Source organism: Tamandua tetradactyla, chromosome 13, assembly GCF_023851605.1.
Source record: "Tamandua tetradactyla isolate mTamTet1 chromosome 13, mTamTet1.pri, whole genome shotgun sequence".
Lineage (NCBI taxonomy): Eukaryota > Metazoa > Chordata > Mammalia > Pilosa > Myrmecophagidae > Tamandua > Tamandua tetradactyla.
Genome location: NC_135339.1, coordinates 10,269,709 through 10,293,123, shown reverse-complemented (window position 1 = coordinate 10,293,123; position 23,415 = coordinate 10,269,709). Strand labels below are relative to the sequence as shown.

The window sequence follows — 23,415 nt, the reverse complement described above, 5'->3', positions numbered from 1 at the left end:
CCAGCTGGCCCAAAAGGCAGCACCCAGTTGGGACGCGGGGGCCCTGCTTTCCTGAAACTCTGCCTGTGGGAGCACTCCCCACTTGAAACCTCTTCGAGCCACCTCCCAGCAGGTGGTAGAAACACCAGCGGCAGCAGAGAGGATGGGGAGAGGGAATTTCTGAGCTACTCATCACTTGCCTGAGGCACAGTGGGGAGTTGGGTGGGGTTGTGGCAGCTTCAAAGGCACCGGAGCAGGAGGAAGGGATCCTGGGGACTTACCTTGCGCATGTCCTTGCCAAAGGTCTCGCTATAGGTTGTGCCGAGGATTTCAAACTGCACGTAGGGGTTCGAGCTGTCCTCCCGGAACTCCATCTCCCCAGTGAGGCCGGTGATGTGGCCCTATGGAAGAGAAGGAAAAACCGCTGGAGGTGGGGGAGACGGGGTGCGAGAGGGGGGTGCAGTCCCACATGTTAGGGAGTGGTCTCCGAGAAGGGAGCCGGCAAGGTCTTATGGAAGTCGGGACAGGCTGGAATGAGGAGAAAGCCCCTGGGGGGTCTGAGGGCCTCGGCATCAGAGCAATGTTGCCCACCTGTTTGCTTACAGGGACATAACCCCGAGGCTCGCATCTGCCATCCATGCCATTAGTTCACCTGGAACAGCGCCCCGGGCCAGGTACCCTGCAGGCCGTGAGATTACAGGGGAGCAGCTATCACCCTTGTTCTCCTGGAGCTTACAGTCTCCCCTCACGACCTGCAACCAGGGGCTCACCGTGGGCTGAGCCAAGAGGAAATCTGACACACAAAAGGAAGTTGCTTGTCAGCAAGCGGGAGAGTTGGAAATCAAGACTAGTCTCAAATTCTGGCTGTGCTACTTGTGCCACCTTGGAAAAGTCATTTCCCATGCCCTCTTCTGCCAGGAGTTAATGAGGCCCATCTCACAGAAAGTGTGTGCTCAGAATGGTTTAGGGAGGCAGGCAATTGCAGCCCTTCTCTTCGACAGCTCTGTGGGATTAGTAGGAGAGCAGGTGGGGAGGACCCAGTGAGCCTGTGTCCTGGGGAGCCCCCTCCCCTCTTGAAATATGAAGGTGTTGGGTTCTCATCCAGCCTTAATGGCAGACTCTGTGCTGGGGAGGGGGGTGGGTCCGAGAGACTGAGCTAGTGCAAGAGGGGACTTGCTCAGCCCTGGGCTACCGAGGATTCAAATGACACCAGAATATGTTCACTGCTACCAAAACCACTGGCAATTTATGGCAAATAAAACTCCTACCACTATGGATTTCCCTAACTGCTCTTTTGAAACCTCTAAAAGCCAATTCAGCGTAACAAGTCTTCCGTGGATTGCACAACTCATTTCAAACCCAGCCTTCTAACTTGGTATCACTCCTCAACACGTGAGACATGCCACAAGTGCAGTGTGTGTACACTCACATGTGCATATGCAGTGGCATGTGCTCACACTAGGGCATTTGCACATACATGAACTCACATGCACACAAATGAAATGTACATTCATTCACACACACGAGCATACACCCATGCACTCACACTCACCTACATGCACCTGAATGTACTCACATAAACACATCCTGAGATCCCAGCTGATTAGTACTAAATGACGACACCCACTTTAGTAGGCTTGAGGCAGCCTGCATGGGAGGGACTGGCAGACCTGGGGTAGAAATCTGTCTCCATTTTTTTTACTTACACTGTGACCTTGAGCAAGTGACTGAACCCCTTTGAAGTTCAGCATTCTTACATTTAAAGTGGAGATAATAATAATACATAGCCCATGAGCAACATCTCATCCCATCCTGCAAATGGGTTTTAGAAATGAAAAGAGGGAGGCGTGTGGAAGGGCCCTGCTGGGACAACCCATAACAGGAGACCTGTGAGTGAGGGGTTGCAAGGAGGGGCCTGTCTTTGGGGTCATCCAGGGTGGAATGAGCCCCCCCCCCCGTACTCACCTTTTTAATGGTGTCCAGCATGGACCTGCCTCCATTCCATGGCTTGGTGGACTTGCGGATGCAGTTGAGGCTTGCCATGCTGTGCCACTTCCGATCCTCCAGCTTCCTGTGGAAGGCATTGGCCAGCATCAGGACGCTGTCATACAGGTAGAGGTTGGAGATCTGCAGAGACAAAGTGGTGAAACCCTTTCTGCTGGGCATTTCCAGAGAGAGGGGGAGAAGCCAGCAGAAGGTCATGGTGACCTGATCAGATACCCACGCCAGAGTCCTCTGGCTTCTAGTCATTCTTCCAAAGACCCCAGCCTCCCGGGTGGAGGAAGTCTGGCCTAGTCCTGCTTCAGGAACTAATGTGGGAGACAGAGCTGACCATCAACAAGGAGAATCAGTGTGGTCATCACTGTGACTGAGATGGGGTTCCAGGAGAGGCGAAGGAGGGGTATCTTGTCCAGATTAAGTTGGGGAGGGACAACAGCATTGAAGAAGGATGGGCAGAGAGCTCAGTTTAGAAGGATTAGAAGGACAAAGCGTGGAAGCCTTACAGGGAGAGTGCAGTCTTTGCAAAGGCAGGAAGGTGTGAAAGAGCAGGATGCGTCATAACAGGGCCAGGCCCTCTTTCTGTAAAGGACCAGACAGCAATGATTTTGAGCTTTGTGGCTGGACTGTCTGTCACTCAGTTGCAATTACTCAACTGCTATTGTAGTGCGAAATCCAAGTCACCATAGACAGTGTGTAAAGGCATGGGTGTGGCTATGAGCCAATTACACTTAGTTTACAAAAATAGGCATTGGGCAGGATTTGTTCCCCTGGGCTGCAGGACCCGAAAACAGCCGAAGATGATAGCATAAGTGGGAGTAGGGAGGGGGTAGGATCTAGAGCAAGGCAGAACTCAAGCCAGGTAGAAAGCCCCATGGGCTGGAGAACCACCATTGAAGGGTCTGTACAGAAAGCCAGCGACAGGTCTATGGTTCAGTAAGACCCCCTGCCAGTCGCTGGATGAAGGACAACAACCTAGGGTTAGCCCGAGGTAAGCTGGGGCAGCAAGGAAGTGAGTGACGTGAGCTAACAGATTTCAGAGGCCATGGTGCCTGCTCTGTGGTCCCATCACTGCCACTTCCAAGACTGTCAGCTCCCCAAGAGTGCTGCACCAGAGTGCACTGGAGAACTATCCTCTGCTGAGCTGTCCACAGTAGAGCTTGATCATAGAGACACAATTCCATCTCCAAGCCCTCCAGAGTAAGGCTATGAGTGTAGCACAGGGAATGATAGTAGAGCAAGTGGCACTGGCAGTGTGGGGAGCCACCCCTCATCAGATTCCAGGGGTATATGTTTGTCACTCTCCTCATTGTGATTACAGATCCCGGATTCAGATGAACAGGATGGTAGGATTACACACAGCCCAGGGTCTGCTGTCCTCCAGGGACCCAGCAAGAGCCCTCTGTGGAGAAACAGGTTCTTCCCCCAAACTACCCCCAATCCACCAAGACCCTGCTCCATGATAGACAGTAAAGGAGAGAAGGAGAAGAGAAGAGAAGTGAAGATGAAGATGACACCACACCCCCTCGTATGACTGGTGGTCTGTTGACCGATAACTCTTGCACAAACTATCGTCAAAGTGGGCCAAGGGGACATTATCCAGGACACCTCAGCAGTAAGTAATCTGCTAAAAATATTTCAGGAAAACAAAATCGCTGGATATAAATAGGATAATATGTCTGCCTCACAGGGCCCCTGGAAAGATCAAATAGGATCCTTGGGCTGCGGGAAGAACCCTGAACGCCCCCCAGTCTTACTGCCCACTGCTACCCAGCGTGTACCCTATATCCATCCCACACTTCTGTGCCTTGTTCTCTGCTTGCACTTTCGTTCCTCACATGTCTTGTCTGGGTTGCCCCAAAAGCAGAGCCCCCGACAAGAACTTGGGTGGCAGGAGCTGTCCACCACAGCTGAAGCTGAAATCAGAGATGGGCCAAAGAGAGGGGTCACAGGGCATCCAAAATATCTGCTATGCATGTCCAACCAGCAACCGCAAGTGTCATTTCCCCATGACATGGCCAGGCTGAGCTGACTGGCACTTCTGTGTACATCCCCAGGCCCTGACCACCCCTGCAAAACTCTGTGCTGTCCACCATTGTCCCCCATTCCTGCCCTGACCACTGTGGACACAAACGAAACCCTACTTGCCGGGCACACTCCACACCATTGCTGTTAAGAAGTGGGTGGGGGGATGGACGCCTGGATGGATGGACACCTCCATGAGGAAGACTAAACCTCTCTCCCACTGCAAAATTGTTGTTGTCATATCTTCTGCTTTTCTGGAATATAAGGCCACAATGGAAATTTTGTGATGGGGAACATAAGCCACTTAGAGTTGGCTTGTTTTGTTTTTGTATTTATTTGTTGTCTCCCCCAAAAGGATAACTCAAAGCTGAGAATTCATCATGATGACATGAAGATTTCTTTTCTCAAGACATTCAGGATCTCTCTCAGCCATCCCCTCATAGCCGGCACTGTGCTGCCTGCTGCCAAGAGCCTTTGACACACACACCCCAATACACACACACACACAGGCATGGGGAAGAGCCCTCAGTACCTCTCCAACTGAGGCCTGGACTAGCACTTCAGTTTACAGTGAAATGAGGTACTTAACAAATGTATGAATGCAGAGAGGCCATTAATGCAAAGGGAAAAATAGGATGTGACTCATAGAGGCCAAGGGAAGCCCTCAGCTCTTCCATAAATGAGTCTTCTTGGAAGGGTGAGCACATTTCAGTTGAAAGGGAAAGGTTTGAGCATGCTGTTTTCTAGGTGTGGAAAGGAGCCTTCTCGCTGCCATCATGTCATCCTGGGGCACCCTCTTCCATGATATATTTTACAGTGTTAGTTCATGAAAGTGTCTGCCTCACCTAACTGTGCACCCCAGCTTCAATTAAGGCACACAGCTGGTGCTAAATGAAAGACTGACAGATGGATGTATGCATGCATGGTAGATGGATGGAAGGATGGATGGATGCATGGATGGATGGATGGGTGGATGGGTGGGTGGATGAATGGATGAGTGGATAGATGAATGGTGGATCCCCTACAAAGAAGCTACACACTGATCTTGGGTCATAAAAACAGAAAACATAGAAAAAGATTGCAGGAACATGAAATTTGAGGGATGTCTCCAAATTTGATGTAGGAGCCAGCCTCCTTATTCAACAATTTATTTACCATATAAGGCCTACTCAGAATGTCTTCTTGATCCCCACTAGATCTATTTCTATCTACTCCATTCACTTGCATTCCTTCTCCTGGTAAGACACTGCCTCATTACTCTTCCCTGCCTTAGGCAGAAGCTAAGATCCCAACCCAAGACGAGTCTTGATGGTGCTGACCTGTGGGTACACAGTCTGCTCTCCAACTTCAGCAATCCCACTTGCTGGGATTTGCTGTTGTTCACTGGTGAGGGTGCAGATGGCAGAGCGGACCTCTATCTCATGGTCTAGTTGTTTAGAGAAAGGAGACAACTAGGGGTAGTTCAAGGGATCGAGACTAGATGGTACAAAGGAAGCCTTTATTTGGGGCCCAGTGCCTGATTCTGTTGGCAGGTGGCACCAAATAGGAGTGCAGCTAGCAAAGACTTCCTGAGAGAGGGGGGTACTTAGCCAGGCCCCTTCCAAGTCCTGAAGCATGGAAAAGAAATCTTTCCTCAGGAGGTGGGCTGGAAGGTGGGACTAGGTTCATGGCTCAGGTCATGCTAAGTCCCTGAGCCTGGCCAGGAAAGAGAAAGTCCCCCAGCTGCTGGGCACTCACTCTCTAGTTGTCAAAAAGAGCCAGTAGCTCAGTCTGGAGCCAGGGGGGCGGGCACAGGGACAGAGATAGAGGGTCTGGCCCTGAAGGAGTCCTTGTCTCTCCCTCTTTAGTCCCATGTAAGACAAGGCAAAGAGTTCGCTGGCAAAGGAGAGATAAGCAGAGCAGACACTATCATGCTTTAAGCTGCCAGCACCTGCAAGTGGGAGCCCAGTGTTCCGACTGGACTAGGGTGCAGCAGGGGGTGGCATTGGCCTGGAACACTGAAACACAGCACGACAAGGAGCCAAAATATATTCCCAGGTGAAGGTAGTCTGGAGAAGCAGAAGTGAGGTCAAAGTGTTGAGGCCAAGCACATGGCAGAGAAAAGACTTGAATGCAAAGCAAAGGACATACAAAAAAGCCTGGGTCGGAAGGGGAGGTCTGAGGATTTCCCAGATCTTTGGGATTGGCTTTAAGTAGGGAGAGGGCTGAATGGGCACTGGCTGGCTCATCTAGCCACCCTGAGTGTCAAGTTCTTTTCTGACTCACTATGACATAGTACAATTGCCACACCACTGGGGGTGTTTAGATGGGTGTCCCAAAAGCAAGAGCTTTGGATTCAGCACAACCTGGGCTGGGTTTACTGTGGTATCCCCAGTGTCTACAGCAGTGCTGGATTTAGTAAGTGCTCAGTAAAGGCTTTCTGAATTAAATCTCCACTCTCACTCACTTGCAGAGTGATATTTTGCCCAAGTCCTTTAACTCTAACCTTGATAACAATAAAATGCTGTGGGTTCAGTGCCCCTGAAGAGCTGCAGTGGGGCAGCCCTGTTTTAGATTTACTCCCCTCTGAAATGCTGACAGAGATACCCAGATATGCCAGGTACTGTCCTACGCTCTTTGCATGCACTGTCATTTTTGAAGAAGCAGAGACAAAAAGACATGGAAGGAGAAATAAAGGAGCTGAGAGGGCTCTTGACTTGAATGTGGGTGAGGTGGGAGTCTGCTAGGGAAGTCACCAGTGGCACTACTGGGAAAAAGAACTTGTATCTGCTGACACTATGCACCTCTTCCCAGATGCTCCTTGGTCCTAGAGCTTTCCAAGGGCAAGCAGGGTTGTGTCTGGCTTCTGCAGCTCACAGTTGAGCAGACTGAACACTCAGTCCCCCCACCCCTCCTGAACTGTGCCCCCCTGGGCACACGCACCTGGTTCCCCTCAGAGGCAGCAGTGAGTTCTCGGCTGTCACAGCCCCCTTGCAGGGGGCCAGGTCTTGAGGCTGCATGCCCTGAGATGCAGCAGGGCTGCCCTTTAAGGAAAAGGCCACTTCTCTGCCCCTGGTGTGTTCAATAAAAGGTGCCAATACAGGGAAGTCCAGAGCTGGGAGCTTGTACAATACCCTTCCTGAAAGCCAGGAGGCTTTGCCCATTGCAGCCAAAGGTATGACATTTGTGCTGGGGAGCTGTTCCAGCCACAGGAGCCAATTCCACAGTGAGACCACCCAGGCGTGCAGGGGAAAGCGGAGAGGCAGGCAGGTATGAGTACTAGGACAGGGGTCAGCTGCAGCACAGCTGTTCGTGGGAGGAGCCAGGCTCTGACCTTTGCCACTAGTGACCCAGCCCTTGCCTAGGCTCAGGCATCTGTCCTGGGGGAAAGCTTCCCTAATGTCCCCTTTGGATGGCCTGGTGTATCCCCCTAAGGAGATGGCAACCATTACTCTGTCTCCCAGCCTCAAGACATTCCCTTCCACTTTGCACACTGAAGCCAGAGTCCTCATTCTTGGATGCACATTTTGCCCTGTCACATCTTCAAGGTCACACCTCACCTGCAGTGCCCTGCAGAGGACCTGCTTTCTGGATTCAGCTCCCACCACTTCTTGCCTCTCACCTGGCCTCAGACACGCAGAACTCTGTCCAGTTCTCCCTGGGTCCCCATTTTCCTGTGCCCCTGGGCCTTTGCACATGACATTTCCTATGCCTGCACCATGCTACAAGATGGGGATTAAAATTCCCAATATGTGTGAGTCTTGTGAGAATTTGAGAGGGAGAATATTTGTGAAATCTCTAACATACGAACTAGTATATAATAAATATTTAACAGGAGTTTGTGGAACGAAGGAATGAATAAACAGTTTAAATCTGTTCTTAGAAACACCAAGGTAAAAAGTGCCAAGGTATTTGCACCTCTTAAAGTAACTCATCTTACAATGTAAGTAATAATCCAGTGACAAGCAGCCACATCAGTAAAGACACAGGGTTCTGTTTGGAAATTCTCCAAGTGGAGTATGTGCCTGCAGTTGGAATCCAGGGGCTCTGCATTTCCATGACACAGAGGATCCCAGCACAGCTCACATTTCTAAAGGCAATTACCTAAAGGAGAAGTGGGTCCTCAGAAAGGAAACAGGACACATCTCAGGAGGCAGAAGAAAGCATTCAGCCTTGAGCTCCTGAGACACCCAAGTAGCTAGTCCTGGCTGAGGGGTAATTAAAGACCAATCACACAGATGCAAACTGTGGATGGGAGATGGAAAAGCAGATTTTTTTTTTAAGCATTAGCATCATAATTCCTATTAGGTCAGTAACTGTATTTTATTTGGAAAAACATCCAGAGTCAGCAAGGAGTGAAGGCTACCAGTAAGATTATTAAATTGATCTTCACAAGAAAATCAGAATTTACTTTGGATTCCAGACACAGACAGAGGAAGGGGAGCCAGCACGATGGGCCTCTGGGGGGAAGCTGGCAGTGACTATTCCCCAGTGGAGGGGACTCAGAACATTTTAAGGGAATGAGAAATTTAGAGTCTGTTCCTACAGTGTCCACATGAATGCCCAGCCCCACCCCACCCCTGCAGGTTAATACTGTCTCTGGGACTCAAAAGCCTGGAGTGGGCGGGGATTTGTGTCCTTGTAGGAACCAGGAAAGGCTCCGATGTACCCATCTGGGTCAGCACAAGCAGGGGCGGAGGCAGCTCCACCGGAAGCCCAGCTGTCCATATGCGGCAGATTCCACAGGGCAGGATGAGGCCTGGGAGTGAAGGCAGCACAAGCCCTACTCGGCTTATCAAATGTGCCATTCAGGAGAGCTGCAATTGCCCCCTGGTGTCTAAAGACCTCTGCCTGCCTGGGTCCCATCCCAGGGGAAGGCTGCTCTGCTGCCAGGCTCATGCCTTCCCCACTGGTCTCCAGAAGAAATCCAAAACTCTAGTTAAGTCTTGCTAGGGTGCTTCAGCCTTGACTTCCTGATAGGTTCCAGGAGCCCAGATAATTTCTGTGCATCCACAGGGTCAAGGTGGGAATTTTCCTTGAGGAGGCAGAAAGACGTGTCCCAGGCCAGGGTTAGAGCCCCCGGGCCAGCTGGCTGCTGCCAGACCGCCATCCCCCCCATCCAAGGCCTGAGCTGTTGGGGAGTGGGATCGGGGGACTTTCATCAAGAAAGACGGCCTTTTCTCCTCACTTCTAAAGAGCCCGGTTTTCTCTCTCTTCCGTCATTAAGCAAGTCAAGTAGACCGCTGGGAGAGACTTCGCAGAGCCAAGCATCAGGATGCTGCCCTCTGACCAGCTACTCAGACAGACTCCGTGTGGCCGGCAAAGTCAGACAAGTGGCCGACAGAGGGTCCAGCCAGGAGGACAGGCGGATGCCCAGATGCCACAGCTCCAGAAGCACATTGACGGCGGGACAGTGCCGCCAGACCCACCACCTGCCCACTGGTCCTGAGGGAAGGCCCCACGTCCCGGTTGGGCCTGAGGATGGAGCAGATGGTGGCAGAGGGCAAAAGGGATGGGCATGGCTTTGCTACCCCTGGAATCTGCGGGGAACGGGCGGAGGATGAGAAGAGGTATCTTAGCTGGCATGGGTCCCAGCTGCAGCCGCGGGGGCTACTGCTATACCGGGGAGAACGATCCCAGGAGTGGTTCTGACTGGCAAGAATCTGGATCACGGGGTCCCCCTCCCCAGCCCCCCCCCACACACACACATTGGCAAATGCTTCCCTCTGGGCCCTTTAGGGTCAAGGAAAGCAGTGAAAGTGCCATGAGGGTCCCTGGAGGCTGGAGAATGGGGAACTTATATCCTAGGAAGAGTGCAGGAAGCCATAAAGGAATAGGGAAATGTGAGGGTTGGGGGGAAGGGATTGGAATGCTTTAATAGATTGAGCATCAGGGGCAGATGTGATTCCACCAGGCCATTCAACAACAAAGAAGAGAAATTCCACCCGAAGGGAGCATTTTACAATAATACCACATTAACCCCACAGCTTAATTCCAGCATCAGGCTCCCACAGTGGCCAGACCACACAGCTTTTTATCACTTGCCTGTCACCCTTTAGAAACATTTGAATATAAATGGGGTTGCCACGTGATAATGGGACTGATACTTCAATTGTAGCCCCGAAGTCACCTGGGCAATGCAGAAGGCAAGACAGAGCGCATTAGAGAGTCTCCCAGGAGCCACGGCAGCCCATGAAATCTTAGCAGCTTTCAGGGTTCTAAGGCACTGGTTATCACTTTTATTACCAGCTGGGTCAGGCAAGCCCTAAACTAACATGTCAGGAAAACAAGGATGAAAAACACCCAAATAAGACAGTGCTTTATCGGGAAGAGCTCCCAACCGAACTGTCTGCTGGTCAACGCAATGCTGTGGAGTCATTAGATGCCACTGATTTGGGTATTTTTCCAACAAGGAACTTTCTACTCAACAGGAACCAAATTGATTTGCTATAATAGTGCTTGGTGGACTCAGAACAAAGAAAGTCCTGACCACATTTCCCAATAGGGCAAGATGGAGTTTCTGAGGACAGCTCAGCGGAGACGTGGAGAGATGGATGAGCTTATAAAAATTCCCTGTTCTCAATTTTTTAGAAGTTCTCAGAAACTCTTAGCCCAGAGTTATCACCCTACCGGAAGCCGTCTGGGAAGGGAAGTAAAGATGGACCGGAGAACTTCATTTCCCAAAGGATTTTCATTAATTTCACCAAGACAAAGTTAATACTCCATGACATAAATGTTTTGGCTTCTTTTCTTTTTTTCAGTAGATTGTTCTAAACATGTTAGGACTCTTTTTTGATAAATCTTACAGCTAGAGGCCAGGAGAAATTAGTTCGCCTTCCACGGAGAAATTAGTTTGCCTTCCACGCTATCATTAAGAAGGAAAAGAGTGGTAATAGCTGTTGAGGAATCTTGAAGGGAATGGCTTGTAAACAAGATGGATCTACAAGATACCCAAATGGCCGTTGGACAGGATGGAGAAATAAATCTGCATTTCTCTCTCTCATACCTGCACACAAGGAAGTGAATACAGAAAATGGAGACAGAGATTCCTCTAATAAAGTGTTTTATTTATCAATATAAAGGCATTTCTAGACGGTTTAAATTGCGTAAAGACCCGCATATTATAATGGATTCATTCAATAAGTTCTTATCGAAGTCTCCAGTGGGCACGGCCTTATGTGAAGGGCTAAAAGGGGTCTGAAAGGCACGGTCTCTCCTCTCCCAGGCAAAGCAGCTATGATGGAGTGTTTGTGCAAGTGAAGTGGACAGTAAGTGCTGCCCGCCGGACAGAAGGGAAATGTTCTCCCACCTGCTATGATGCTTTTATGGAGCATGCTCAGGAACAGAGGTAGACTGTAGCATGCAAAAAACAAAAACAAAAACAGGTCACATTCAGCCTTTCCAGGGGCACAATCAACACACCTGGGCATTTCAGCACTAAGGATGAGACTGATAATAGCTCAGGTCCTATTTCAAATTCTTTTCATATGTTATCTTATTTGATTTTCATTAAGACTCTAGAAGGTAGATAATATGCTAATCCCCAGGGGAGGAAGTGAAGGCATGGAAATATTAATTCATGTGTTCAAGGTTACTGCTAGGAATGAGAGTTACTAGGACTTGAACCCAGGTGGTCAGGCACCTGAGCCCATGCTCTTCAATGCCACCCTTACATTTTGCAATTTGTGCAGTGTCTGGGTCTCAGCAGAGGCAGAGAGAGGTAGGGCACCTAGAGATTCCTAGGTTTAACGCTGCATTTCCCACACTGGATGATGCTCAAGCATAACCCTCAGAGCTGTGACTTTGCTTATCTGATCAATGTGCGTCTCATTTTAGTATGCCCTCTCTTTCCCACCAGCCCCATCTATGGCCCTTTTACTCTCATCATATCCAGGGGACCAGAGTCTTTGCACCCAATGCATTGGCTGCAACCACTGAGTCCACCTGCACCTTTCAATCAGTGGCAATATGACTAATCACTGGCCTTGATGAGAAATCAATGCATCTGCCCTCTCATCCCCCATGTCCGCAGCACACTTCTGGCATTGGAAAGTGGCCCACCCTACAAGCAGAATCTGAGTATCGTTTGATGAAGAACTGAAAAAGACAATTGGGGACATGGGGAAGGGGCCAGGCAAGGATGGCATGTGCTTGGAGTAGGATGAAGCCTTTCAAAGGCAAAAGAACCTGGGGAGACTTTCAGGAAGGGAGGCCCCCCAGGCCTTGGACGTACACATTGCTTGAGCTACCCCAACTAACTCCAGCCCCACCTCTGTCACGATAGGGATAAATACAGAGGCCACATGAGAGGGTCTTGCTTGGTCCTCCCCTCTTCTTCCCTACACCAGAAAAAGGAGCAAACAGAGCCAGCCAGCAGCACCCAACACCAGAAAATTTTGCATCGAGGGCCTTTCACTCCTGGCCAAGTGCTCAGGGCTGTTAAGGCTACTGGTCATGATAGGAACTTCGGTCTCCTCTCTCCACTCACCCTCTGCACAGAGAAGTAACCCTTGTCCTATATAATCACCACCATGGAAAGCACCCAGATTTTCTGATACACTTCCTGCGGCAGGGGGCATGAGGGAGGTGGGAATGACTCTAGCTACAATCACAGTATCTTCTGTGTTCCCCCATCCACCAAGAACATGTTTTTAGGATTTACCTTCTGTGTAGGCATGCCCAGCCCCATCTCTACCCCCCACCAACACAAGATTATAAAATGGATTCAGTACTTTTGCAAATAACCCATGTGTCCACAGCCCACCCAGAAATTCCACAAACCCCCCTCACCCAAATATGCACCCCATCAATTGAGGAGCAGACAATTTCCTTTCCTGTTAAGGTGATGCCAAAATATCCTGAGGTGGGTCTGATACTCAGGTGCCAATACCACCAGCCTCTCTGCTCCAAGCCCTGATTTCCATACATGTGATATATGGGTAAATAAGGTGGGACTTGTTCCAAGCTCAGTGGAGAACTTGGCACATGCAACAACTTCTGGGAGATTTTCACAGATCCAATTGGGAGTAATTTTTATCATATGGTTCCCACAGTGTAGCAAATAAAGGTGTTCTCATGCAGGACTTTCCTACTGGAGAAGCAAATCCTGCGCTGCCAAAGGATGGACCTCATTACTTTACTGTAGCTTTCAAGTATCTGGAGAGAAAACAGAATCCTGCCACAAAGACCAGCTCCCTACCCTTTCTCAAAATCTAGAGACACTAACACCAATTACACATACATGGAGGGAATGGTGAAAGGACTGGACCGGACACAAGTTCACAGCTCTCACCTTGGAAGCAATGGGCCTGCAGGCACCTCACCTTCTGCCCTCTTGACCTTCCTTGCTTGGTCTGGAATCCAGCCCAGTCCTGGCTGATCTAAACCTTAGCACTCAGTAGAGGTGCTGGGACAGTCTCAAGTTGCTTTTCCAAGAACCATTTCTATATCAATGACTTCCTACAGGGATGAGCCTAGAACAGGTTGAAAAGGACCATTTCCTATAGGAAGGCTCTCCCTGCCCACCCCAGCCCTGCCAAATGGACCTACTACCTTCCCTGCAAAGCAGTTCTCCCAGAAGTATGGGAGCCAGGAATCTCTTTCACCCCTTAGCCTGTAACTTTTAAATACAAGAGGCACCCGGGGAGCTAATCTGCCCAGTCTGCTAACAATGGGCCTAATTGCCTGTTAATGTGATTCAGAGACGCTGCCCAGTGGACTGTTTTCAATTTCAGCAAATGAGAGAGTTCCAGTAATTAAAGTCAGTGGGTGACAGCAGGCAGGCGGAGGTGCGGGCGGGTGGCCCCGAAGCGTGGTGCGGACACGCTGGGGCGGCCGGGCACTGACCTGCAGCATCTGGAGGTAGCCTTCCTGGGGGTCGCAGAGCAGGGAGGAGATGCGGTGGTTGTTTCGCATGCATCTCTGGTTGTCCTTTGCCGACGGGAAGATCTGCCGCACCACGGTCATCCTGCCCAGGGCGCTGTGGACCAGGTCCAGGATCTCGGGGTCGCTGATCTCCTGGGAAGATAACCAGACCCAGGCTTATCACCCCTCCAGAACTGTTTCTGCAAAGGCTCATCAGGAAGCCACTAAGCCAGCAGCCCCAAATAGCAAATGCCAAAGAGATTAGAAGAGGGGGCACTGGCCCTGCAGTCAACTGCTTGCCAATTTCGAAATGATACTTAGCTGACCCCTAAAATACAAACATGGATTCGTCAGTGTTTTTCCTAAACCTTGGACAAAGAGTTCCGAGGCTGATCTACTCATGCATTGCCTTTCCTGTCGACAAGCTTCTAAGAACCAGTTGTGTCAAATGTTCTGGTAGGAAGTAATGGCTACATTTCCTTTGGGGAGTCACTTTCTTATTTAGACCGGGACAGCTGGGTTTTTTCCGACATGGTTGATGCAAATCTTCCAATTCTTTAACGATTGGATGCAATTAAAGAAAACTAGCACACAAAGTTTGAAAATGTATTCATTCATTCATTCTGCAGAGTTTTCAATCACGTCCTCTGGGGTATGTGTGGAACTAAGTATGGGGAGACAGCTGTGCACAAGAGAGGCCTAATCCTCTCCTGCTGAAGCTTCAGGCACCGCCCAATGAGACGGAGGAGCATCCTAACGAAGTCCAGGACTACGCCAGGAAGCCTGTATACTTTCCATACGTTAGACCTCATGCTCACGTCAACCTTAAAAATTCTATGAGGTAAACACTCTTGTTGTGCCTTTTAAAAATGAACATTCTAACCCATAGAGATAGCAACAGAGCTTGTCACAGGAAGATCTTTCAGGAGGGGGCTGAAGAACTAGCACTAAGCTGAACCACAATGGACTTTTTAGCAAGGTGCTTGTCTGTGTAGAGGGCTGTGCACAGGAGAGGCAGCTGAGCAGCTCGTGGTGCTGCAGGAGATGGGAGTTGGGGTGGAGGAGGCACAGGGTGTGCAAAATCCCACAGGCTCCACAGACCTAAGATACAGGGTGCTTGGCCCTCTGTGGCATGAACTCGGGGTGGATAGAGAGGAGGGCGGTTCCAGGTGAGAGCCAGATCCGGGAGGCCGGTACATCACACCACAAAGACCACTCTAAAGGCTACAGGAAGCCCTTGAAAGGTTTTAAGCACAAACAAGCCAGAATCAGACTTAGCTTTTGGAAAACCTCTCTGGCTGCTGTGTGGAGAGAGGATTAGAGGGAACAAAGCTGGAAGAAGAGAGCAGGGAGGAGAGAGAGAGAGACATCTGTGGCTGGGAGAGACACAGGAAGTACAAAAATTGGCAAGTCATATCCAAGGGTTTTAGCAAGGCGAGAGAAGGAGAGTGGGGTTAAGCCAAGCTCGGATTCACGGACTGGTTCCTAAAAAGGTGACTTAATCGGTAGTTGGCTGCAGAGCCAAGGTTTTCACTGCAAATAGCTATGTTTTTTAAAACGGGTCTTAAAGTTTTCTTCTTGCCTACAGCACATTCTAGCTTTGAGACTCTGTGATGGGATAAATGGACCTAAGTACATTAGAAATTAGGGATGAGAGAGTTCAAAACCATTCAAATGAGAATATGACATTTTTTACTAGTAATATTGTAGACAATTTATTTCAGGAATGTCTTAGGAACCTCCTATGTATGTGAAGCCTGGACAGTCAACACTGCCTGGATCTGGGAAAAAATAAAAAATGAACAGTTAAACACCCTTTTAGGATGACAGGTAGGTCCCTAAGATGTGGAATCATAAGGATTTCAAACAAATCAGTGCCATTAAATATGGGATTTGGATTTAAGTCATCTGCTTCTGTATTTCAGACAAAAGTTTTTTCAAGGGAAGATGATAATGTTGGGTTAGAAGACCCAAGGCATGGAAGCTGCAAAATGTTCCCCTCTTAGGACCACCAAGCAAGTTGAGCCCAGCACACAGGTGGGCTTTAGGGAATGGAGCAGAGGGCATGACCAAGGCTGGGTGTCCACACTCTGCTCTCAAGCTACCTGGTCAACCAACCCTACCCCAAGCACCGGAGGCTAGAATGAGAGAAATCATGCCCAATACAAGAAAGAGCAGTGAGTAGACCTGTTAGCTTTAACTTGGGGGAAAGGAGAGGATTTGGGAAGGGATTTTTTAAATCTATAGAACAATATGAGGTCCTGAAAACAGAATTTGAATCTACACAAAAGGGTTAAATGAGCAGGCCCACCTCCCAGAAGTTGTTTTTGCTTTCTCTCAATGCCAAGAGGCACTGTAGAAGCACAGGCCATTTTGCCAGAAGCTCATTTATTCTCTTAAACCTTTCCTGCTTCCTCAACTTCCTTGAAGGAGAGTCAGTGGCACTGAGAGCTTCTATCCCCCTACTCCACGCAGGACTCTGGAAATCTGTTAGCAATCCTGATCTCCAGGCTTTTATGGTACCCTTCTGATAAGCTTGACCCTCAGCTTCCCGGTGGCAGCACCTGGTAGGAGTGGCTATGTGAGCCAGAAGCATCCAGGATATCCCTTGAGGGGGCTCAGTCCCAGCCCCAGCAGCACTGTTTCTTCTTCGTTCTGCCTGCTGGGGGCTCCTAGGGGCTTAGCACAGCTCCACTGCCAACCCATTAGCTGCTATAGCCCTCCCTCAAGATCTCTGCAGACATTCCTGCCTTAGCCTGGTTCTCATTCTACTCACTCCCAGTGAGGGCACAAACCATCTGCCAATGAACTTCTTATCCCACTCCCTGTGCTTCTCAGTAGGTCCTCGCCGTCCAATCCAGAAGCATCTCCAATTAGAATGTAAGAATGTGCAGAAGCCACTTCACCGAATTCTTTGTGGTAATGTAAAGGTTCACCCCTTCTCCCTGCCACACAGGAGGCCTGAGTATGACCCTCCCCTTACAGAAGTTCAAACCTGGGAGACCCCTAGGTTCCAGCAGGTCCATACCAGCTCCTGTCCCAGTCCTGGGCCATTGCAAGGATGAGGAGGGAAACCCAAGCAGCCAATTCACACAGCCCACTTGGGGAAGGGAACTTCCCTTTTTGCCAGTTGAATATTCCTTCCAGATAGTGCTGCCAGCAAGCAAAAGAAGCATTTCCACCACTGTGGAAATCTATGGACCTCCAGGAAGGTAAACCAGAGGCCTCCTAAAGCTTCAGACCTGGACGCTCACTTGAGTGTGCACATGTGAAATCCACCTTTCTTATTTTATTGTTTTTTAAGTTTTTATTGTAAAATACATGTTATGCACAAATGTTATATGCATTAAATGTGGAAAATAAGATGATCTCAACATGCAAAAGTATTACATACATTAAATGTGAATCATAAAATAAATAATAAAATGATTTCCACATGTCTTCCGTCAATTTAAGAATAGAATATTATCACCATCTTATTTGGAAGAATCTTCCCCAAATGCTTACGCTTTCCTCCTCACCAGACAAAGCCTCTACCACGATATGGCTCATGAAACCCAAATAATGCATCATCTAGTCTTATATATTTTGTTTAGCTTTGTGTAATCTAAATGCTATGCATGCTTCTCATGATCTTTTTTTCAATATAATGGTTCTCAAACTTTATTGTATTTGACTTCCCTGGGGAGCATTATAAAAATACAGCGGTCTATCTGTCTCTCCCAAACAAGCTGTGCTTCTGTGTTCTCTACTACCTACGCAGATCATTCTGATGCTCACCAAAGCTTGAGAACCATTGGTGTAATATTAAGTGTTTGTGATTCATTCATGTGATGGGCACAGCTGAAGTTTAATCACTTTCATAGCTGTACTCTATTGCAACATGTGATGGTACCGTGATCTACAAACCCTACTGTATATTACCATTTGAATGTCTTTCTTTGCTTTTACAACCATGCTTCCATGTGCGTTTTTCTTGTGTAGGTCTACTGGTATGTTTGTACAAGAATTTCTTTAGGTAAATACTTTGAATTCCTAGACAAGAGAATATGAACATATTCAACTTTACTAGATAATGTCCAATTTCCAAAATGGTTGTATCAATTTATAATCATACATGGTAAAGAAATGTCTGTTCTGCATCCTTACTAGCAACTGATATTTTCAGACTTTTTAATATTTGCCAGTTTGGTATGAACTGGCACATCACCGGGTTTTAATTTTAATTCTCCTGATGCTTAATAAGGTCAAATATCTTTCTTACATTTATGAAACATTTGTGTTTCCTGCATTTGTGCTCTTCCTCGATTTTCCAATGGATTGGGTCTATTGTATATTGAATTGATTTGTGTGACTTTTAAAAAGAATTCTGGATACCAAAACTTTGCCACATGCTACAAATATTTTCTTCAATTGCTGGTTTATATTTTAACCCTCTTTAAGGTATAACTTGATGAACAGAAGTTCTTAACTTTAATAAACAAAATTTGGCTTTTTCCCCCTTTGTGGTCTGCATTAATTCTTCTTGTCTAAAAGAAATAATTTATTCTTTCAAGGACATAAAAATAGTATCTTACATTATCTTCCAAAGGGTTTATGGTTTTATCTTTCATATTTATATCTTATATCCAATTGGAATGGATGTTTTGTGTGGTGTCAGGTAGAGATGTAGCTTCTTTTTTTCTATTTGAATTTCCAATTACCTAGCACTGCCTATTCACTTTCCCTCTGTGGGGGAGAGTGTACAAAACCAGCCACTATCAGTTCCCCCAACCTGTATGCCACATGCCATATTTCACATCACATGTGTAGTTTAATTCCCCTCCCCTAGAATCTGGGCTCATCTAATGACTTGCTGAGCCAACAGAATGAAAGACAATAGATTATTGCTGCAATCTACCAAATGTTTGGGTGATCTGTTGCCATATACCTGCAAATACTCCCCTTTTTCTTCTGGTCTGCAGCATTGGCTCTGACATAAATCAATTTTCCATATTCATGAAATATCAGGATTTCTGTTTGGTTCCAGTGGTCAATTTGTCTATTTCTGGACCAATACCACATTGTCAGCTGTTAGATCAGCATCAATCTTGGGGTTATGTTTGATTTATTTTTTTTAATATCCTTTCTAAGACTAAGGAATTTTTACTCTATTTTGCTAAGAATTTTTAACATGAATGGATGTTGAATTATATTAAATGTTTTTACTGCATATCTTGAGATTATCATGTGCTTTTATTCCATTAATCTGAAAAGGTGGTGAATCACATTAATTCTCAAAGTTAGACTATTCTTATGTTTCTGTGATGTCTAACATGGAATAATCATGATACATGCTTTTTCTTTTGTATATTCAAACAGTAATATACAAAAGATTTTATCTGCTACTTTTGTTAGCAATTTTCATCATGTTCACAAGTGAGGTTGGCCGGTCTCATAAAATTAGTGGAAGAGCATTTCTTCTTCTTTCTTTTCTGAAAATTTGTGTAAGATTAAAATTATTTCTTTCTTTTATGTTTGGTAGAACTAGACTATAAAATAAACTCCTCTGGTATTTTCTTCATAGAAAGTTTTCTACTACTGGTTAAATCTGGTTGTTGTTTTTTTTTTCTAAATAAGGATTTTGTTGTTTTGCCTCTTTGCCTTAAGTCATTTTCTCTAAGAATTTAGCCATATTGTTCAAATTTTCTAAATAATTGGCATACATTGTTCACAATGACTTTTTCTACTCTCTTTATAGCATCTAAAGTTGTATTCCCTCATACATCCCCAACAACCCTTACTTGTGTCTTTTCTTTCATGGTAAAAGTTTGTCTATTTTATTAATCTTTTCAAAAAGCAAGTTTCAGCTCAATTGATACTCTTTAATGTGTTGTGCTTCTATCTCATTGATTTCTACTTTTCCTTATTATTTTTTAATTTTCTATTTCCTTTGGATTTATTAGGTAATTTTTTCACAACTTCTGAAGCTTGGCTCATTAATCTTGAAACTTTTGTCTTTTCTAATAAAGCATGTAAAACTATAAATTTATTCTGAATTTAGATGGTAAGCTTTAGCTGCCTCCCACAGTCTATAATATACTCTAATTTTATGATTCTTTTAACCATTCCATTATGATTTCTTTTGAACCCATGAGTAGTTTAGAAGGGCTTTTTTTTTTTCAAGTTTCCAAACATATGTGTGTGTGTGTGGGGGGTGTTCATGTATTAGCAATTTTTCTATTGATTTCTCACTTAACAACATTTGCCTTGAGAGTGTAGGCTGTGTGATATCAACTCTTTCAATTTTGTTGCGACATGATTTGTAACCTAGCACATAGTCAGTTTACACATGTTTAATGTGCATTAACTGTCCAGTTGTTAGTTGCAGTGGTCTATTGATTAGTGCATTAAATCAAGACCTTGCCTATTTTTCTTTAAATTCTGTCTGCATTTCCTTTATATTAAAAACATTTCACATTAGTTGGAACTTTTGTAAATATTACAGAATATTTAATTAATAGGATATTATATTAATATAATAGATCCTTTATATTAAAAATATCCCATTTTAGTTGGGACTTTTGTAAATAAACTATACTAAATTTTAAATCCACCTTTAACTTTTCATGGAAAGCGCAATCCATTATATGGACCCTGATTACCTATATAATTGGATTGATTTCTACTTTATTTTGTGCTTTCCTAATTATCTTGATTTTAAAATTTTCCAATTTTCATTTTTTTAATACTCTTTTGGAAATTACATTTTCTATACTATTCTTTTATTGGTTATATTAGATATTTTAATTTTCATACTTAGCAAAGTGTGAAGTTAATTGGTATTTTTACTCCATTTTCAATGCTTATCTCCAATCACCATCATTGCATGCTAACATTGTCCACTGTTTTAATTCCATCTTTTTTATCTTACATTGCTTTTTCTTGAAGACCTCATGTTATACAGTATTATTATTATTTCATACGGACAATGTTTGCCTATTTAACCAATATTTAACATTATATATTTTAGACATTCTTTTCTGGAACTCAAGCCTTACATCTGTCATCATTTTCCTTCTCCTGAAGTATATCATTTAGGACTTCCTTTAATGTGAGTTTGTGGGTGATAAGCTCTCAGTTTTGCTTGCTGGAAAATGTTCTTATTTTGACCTCATTCTTGAAAAATAAAATTCTAAGTTGACTATTAACTTTCTTTCAGCACACTGAAGAAAGTATGCCTTCTGGCTTTCATTCTTGCCTAGCATATTAGTTTCTGATTGCTGCTGCAACAAATTACCACAATCTCAGTAGCTCAGAACAATAGAAATGTATTCTCCCACAGTCCCAGATGCTAGGAATGTCAGCAGAGCCATGCTTCTTTTGAAGGCTCTAAGGGAAGGACTTTGCCAGTTCCAGCTCTGCTGGTTCCAGGAACTCCTTGGCTTGTAACCACACCACTCCAACCTCAAAGCAGAGGTGCACATTGCTTATTGCTTTCTCCCATTCTGAGTAGTCAAATCTCCTTCTGCCTCCCTCTTATAAGGACACTTAGGATTGCATAGAGAGCCCACCTGGAAAATTCAGGATAATCTCCCCTTCGCAAGTTCCTTAATTTATACATACCTGTGAAACCTCTTTTGTCATGTAAGGCAACATGCTAAATTCCAGAGATAAGGACCTGGATATCTATGGAGGTCATTATTCAGCCCACTATATGCAAGCATTAAAAATCAGTTTAACTGCTAATCCTTGGTAGAGGATCTGTCTCTTTTCTCTGAATGCTTTGTAGACTTTTCCTTGTCTCTTGTGTTCTGTTGTGTCACAAAATGTGTTTGCCTAGGTGGGGATTTTTTTTCCCATTTTGATCCTTGGGCTTCCTAGACCTCAGGTTTGATTTCTTTCAATACTTCTGAAGAAGTCAAAGCCATAATATCCTTGAATATTATTTCTTCCTTATTAACTCCTAGTTCTTCCTGGAAATCCAATCATAACTATTTTAGATCCTGTCATTATATCTTCTGTGTGTTTTGATCTTCCTTTCATACTTTCCATCTCTTTGTCTCTCTGGGCTGCACACTAAATAATCTCTTAATATTTTCCTATGTACCAAATCTCTTCGAATATGTGTCCACTTGGACCTTTAACCTATCCTTTAAGGTTTTAATTTCAATTATCAGGTTTTTAATTTTCTGAAGCTCTGTTTGTTTCTTCTCAGTTCTACTTTTATTAAGGTTCTCTATTCCTTGGTAATATTTTCAGGTCTCTATTATTTTAAACATATTTAAGCATATTTATTTAATATTCTATGTCAGATAATTCTAACATTCTAACATCTTTTCAGAACTGATTAAATTGTCCTTTTTAACCTGGCTCACACTCATTGCTTTTTCCTTTCTTTATTTATTTAGCATGTAGGATCTCATTTTCCTTAAAACTTACTTAAAATTCTTATATGTCTCACTGGAATTTGCATTACTTCAAAGAAGATTTACGTTTGCTTCTACCAACTACCTTGGAGCACTTTATACTTAGAAAACCACAGTAAATTAAATTCCCCTTTAAGGAGATTTTTCAGCACCATCTGTGTTATGAATTTGGGTTGCAAACCTGCATAAGGGCTATCAATTCTCAGGAAAATTTCCTTCTCTATGCAACCCCAAACCAAACTAAGAAATTTTCCTCTCTATCCTCTTTTGCATAGTAGGTTTATTTCTCATTAGTCCTTACAGTGAGTATATAAATTTCCAGCATTATGTGGAAGTCTCTTATTGGGTTCCACATGGTTGGTTCTTACACTTGATGCCATGTGTCCTATGCCCCACATTTTATTCTTAGAATAAAATAATAAACGCTAGAAGTCCCCACAGTTTGGCAGATAGACTCAAGGCAAAACTAAATTTGAAGCTCATGTCATCACCCAGAGTTCCCAATTTCACTTTATTTTTGGCTTCTGTGGATATGGCTCTGGACAACTCAGTGACTCATTTAAAACTATGTTTTAAAATCCATTATATCCATATTTTTTAGTTCTTTTTCCCTCGGGATGGTCATTCAGATTAATTATTCTGCTATGCTGACAAACTACTAATGGTTTTGTATGGAAGGTTTAATCCTTTAGCTCATTATCCTGTCCTTTTTCACGGACATATGCCAATCTCCCAAAGTCCTCCCCATATGTTTTGCCAAGATATGACAGGCCAAAACCTCAGTTATTATGCTATAATTTATATTTGCTCCATTTGACTGGCTTTCCTAAGATCACTGTCATTAATATTAGAAGGAGGTACATGTTTGAGGGGCCCAAGAGAAGCATTCACAACTTGGACCGGCTGCATCCTCTCCCACATTTGGTCATATTCCAACTATGTTCTTAAATCATTTCACTATCATAGACATAAAGAAGAAAACATTGTGCTACTTCCCCCTTCATATTGTCTGTTACTCCAGAAATATTGCCTTGAATTTCTCTGTTAACATTCCTTCTTATAAGCTGATAGGCCCCACCCATAAGTCCTCTTTTATCGATGTTACTTGTCAAGAGCCCTGAGAGATGTGATAGTGAATTGGACTATGGGGTGGCAAATGGAT

At 45.3% G+C, this 23,415-nt stretch overlaps 1 protein-coding gene across 2 annotated transcripts in view; it reads right to left on the bottom strand.

The window, feature by feature from the left end:
- The window catches only part of GRID1 (glutamate ionotropic receptor delta type subunit 1), a 729,341-nt gene that overhangs the window by 227,123 nt on the left and 478,803 nt on the right, over positions 1-23,415 (bottom strand). For both annotated transcript variants that reach the window (XM_077124708.1, XM_077124709.1), the window contains 3 exons: positions 13,828-13,998; positions 1,945-2,106; positions 261-380 (listed from right to left, as the gene is read on the bottom strand). In XM_077124708.1, coding sequence (XP_076980823.1) covers positions 261-380; positions 1,945-2,106; positions 13,828-13,998 — 453 coding nt within the window. The remainder of the gene's footprint in view (positions 1-260; positions 381-1,944; positions 2,107-13,827; positions 13,999-23,415) is intronic.